This window comes from Nanorana parkeri, unplaced genomic scaffold, assembly GCF_000935625.1.
Source record: "Nanorana parkeri isolate BGI_ZX_2015 unplaced genomic scaffold, ASM93562v1 scaffold244, whole genome shotgun sequence".
NCBI lineage: Eukaryota > Metazoa > Chordata > Amphibia > Anura > Dicroglossidae > Nanorana > Nanorana parkeri.
The window spans coordinates 273,995-276,682 of record NW_017306512.1 but is presented as its reverse complement, the minus strand read 5'-3'; the positions used below and the strand labels follow the sequence as shown (position 1 = coordinate 276,682).

General features: G+C 40.1%; 1 protein-coding gene across 1 annotated transcript in view; it reads right to left on the bottom strand.

Moving 5' to 3' along the window:
• Positions 1–243: 243 nt before the first annotated feature.
• The window catches only part of GAS2L3 (growth arrest specific 2 like 3), a 19,570-nt gene continuing 17,125 nt past the window's right edge, over positions 244–2,688 (bottom strand). The window contains exon 8 of the mRNA XM_018556621.1: positions 244–1,566. Coding sequence (XP_018412123.1) covers positions 244–1,566 — 1,323 coding nt within the window. The remainder of the gene's footprint in view (positions 1,567–2,688) is intronic.

Here is a 2,688-nt window from a genome sequence, read left to right as displayed (position 1 = left end):
CCACCAGTTATAATATCTTTTTGCAGCATTCTAGCTTGTAGCATCTGCTCTTGGACAGAGCTTTACATTATACATCTTTAAAAACAGTTGATAGATCACTTTAAGGTGCTAAAAAAGCATTTGTACATTTACATGTATTATTTCTGTTTTCTTAACATCCAGTCAACACAGAAGGGTTGGCATAATTTTTTTTTTACCTTTAAAACCATAAGAACATACATGATCTACTAGCACCTCAGATAATTACTTTGTTTTTGATGAGATATAACGGTCTTCTTTCTTAGGAAGCTTCTCTTTCATAGGATCAGCAGCAGCTTTGCGAGTCAGTTTTGTTTTTGAACCAGCTGAATCACACACTGCGTGCGGTTTGCCTTTTTTCACTGGGCCGCTTGCTAGTTGACTTTTTGTCAGCGGTTTTGTGTGCGGTGCAGTCACTGCTTTGGTATCAGATTGTGGAAGCTTAACTACAGATAGGGGAGTACGGCCAGAAATGGTGGTCTTATCAGCTACAGCCTTAGCTGTGCCATTTCTGTGGGACTGGGCTGGCTTGGTAGCGTTTCTACTTATGGGTTTTGACTGGGAAGCAGCCGTAATTAGTGGCTTAGCCACTGGTTGAGAGGGGTTGGAAAAAGGAGGCATTTTGGCAGGCACACGAGAAGACACCACAAATGGCTTCCTGTCTGTCAGATTGGTTTTCTGTAAATTTGTCTTTTTAATTACTTGGAGTTCTCTGGAGGAAGCAGATTTCTGATTAGTCGTACTCTGGCTGGTCAGTTTTGCCACTTCAGTCCTTTTAGATAATGCAGTCCTAGTAGTTGCTGATGTAGAAGGTCCTTTAACAGCATCTGTAGTTAATTGTAATTGTGCTGTTTTTGACTGGGAACCAGTAGCATCCTTCGGTAGTGTCTTAAGAGGCACAGGTGATTTAGGAGAACCTTTTGCAGACTGCTGCACAGGGCTGGCACGTTGAGTCACGTGTTTAGTGTTGGGAGATGCTTTAGTGACATGAGATGACACAGGACTCTTCCCAGCATTATTAGAAGCTGGGCCAGTTCCCTTGGGTGAAGCGAAAAGTTTTCTTTGAGGAGAAATTCTTTGTGTACCTTTGGAACTAGTAGTTATAGACGTGATATGTGGAGGAGAATTAGATTTCTTTGCCACCTTCCTCTGTGGCTCTGGAAGTAACGGGGAGCCTTTTCTTGGAATGGTTTGGATTTTGGGGCGTACTGAAGCAGATGGCGTATTCTTTGTTGCCTTTTGAGAAGACGGAGTTGGAGACTTCTCACTTCGGAGATTAGTATTAGAAGAGGATGAAAGTGTAGATGGTGTAGAGGTCGACTTTTGAGAGACACTGATTGCAGTTATGGGGTTCATGACAGGAGGCTGTGGTGTTCTGCCTGATTGTAATGATACATTCTCACTTGCCCCTCCCTTTTGGAACTGAAGAATTTTTTGCTCCAATGTAGTAAATTGCAGAACCCTGCAAGGGTCATACTTAAGCAAAAACCCTTGTAGAGTGTCCCAGCCTCCTCCAACTCGGACCATGACATGCTTTCCATGTAGCATCTGCAATATAAACCAACATAAAACAAGGGATCAGTATTAACATCATTCTCATGTTTCAAATTATATGCATAGTTACCTAACCTAAAAATAAAAAAAAGATTTCTTGTGCCAACAAAAACATATTTCAACCAAGCAATATACAGTTGTGTGAAAAAGTGTTGGCCCCTTCCTGATTTTTCATTGTTTTGCACGTTTGTCACACTTTAATGTTTCAGATCATCAAACAAATTTAAATATTAGTCAAAGATAAACACAAGTTTTTAAAAGGAAGGTTTTTATTATTAAGGGAAAACAAAATCCAAACCCACATATCCTTGTGTGAAAGAATATGTTCGCCCCCCCCTGTTAACCACTTGACATCCAGGCCATTTTTCAGTAGTCAGCGCTGTGGTACTTTGACTGACATTTATTCCGCCATGCAACGCTGTACTGAAATGAATTTTATACACTTTTTTGGGGACAGATAGAGCTTTCCTTTGGTGGTATTTATTTACCACTGGGGTTATTTTTTACCACATTAAAAAAAGGAAAAAATACCGAAATTTTATACACACAAAAAAACTCTTTCCCCTGTATTAAAATGATAAAAACATTACCCAATTTTTTGGTAAAATATAAAAAAAGACGGGGTCACCTCGGGTAAAATGTCCAAGGACCTGTAGCAGCTGTACTGAAATGAATTTTATACACTTGTGGGTGCTCGCAATGACTACGGATGGCGCCGCATCAGATATAATCGTTGGATATGGATGTCACCAGCACTCCAGAAACGACAAAATAACAAAATATTTTAGTGAATCTTCATTTTATTCACTCGAAAGGAATCAGATTCCTTTCGAGTGAATAAAATGAAGATTCACTAAAATATTTTGTTATTTTGTCGTTTCTGGAGTGCTGGTGACATCCATATCCAACGATTACCTCGGGTAAAAAGACACCAAACATGTCAAGACTTAAAACTGCGCGCGAAACCTCAAAAAACGATAATACCCAAAATTGGCCCTAGGCGACGCTTTAAAAGCTTTTACCGCTCATCAGTTTAGTGTTATCAGTGATTGATGGCCCTAAAATGATTGCTCTCACTGCGACGTTCGCGGCGATATGTAACATGTGTAGCGCAAT